The sequence below is a fragment of the Nestor notabilis genome, unplaced genomic scaffold, assembly GCF_000696875.1.
Source record: "Nestor notabilis isolate BGI_N333 unplaced genomic scaffold, ASM69687v1 scaffold23160, whole genome shotgun sequence".
NCBI lineage: Eukaryota > Metazoa > Chordata > Aves > Psittaciformes > Psittacidae > Nestor > Nestor notabilis.
The window spans coordinates 1-202 of NW_009910003.1; the positions used below are offsets into that span (position 1 = coordinate 1).

Consider the following 202-nt stretch of genomic DNA (forward strand, 5'->3'; position numbering starts at 1 on the left):
AGCCCCAGAAGGAAGCAAGGAGAGTGCACCGGAGAGATGTCCTTGAAAACACCGAAATTGAGCCAGAGGAGCTGGAGGACACCTCCCAGGTGATCCTCTTCCCTTCCACAGGTAAGAACATCCTGGTGGGACGGGATGAGGGCAGAGGGGTGGAGCAGTGCGGGGGCTCAGGGAAACATACATGTGGCAGGATGGAGGGGCT

General features: G+C 58.4%; 1 protein-coding gene across 1 annotated transcript in view; it reads left to right on the plus strand.

Annotated features, from left to right (window-relative positions):
- Positions 1 to 5: 5 nt before the first annotated feature.
- Positions 6 to 202, plus strand: part of INHA (inhibin, alpha) — a gene marked incomplete at its 5' end in the record, with an annotated part of 1706 nt that continues 1509 nt past the window's right edge. Inside the window, one exon of the mRNA XM_010023934.1 lies at positions 6 to 111. Within this exon, the coding sequence (XP_010022236.1) occupies positions 6 to 111 (106 nt within the window). The remainder of the gene's footprint in view (positions 112 to 202) is intronic.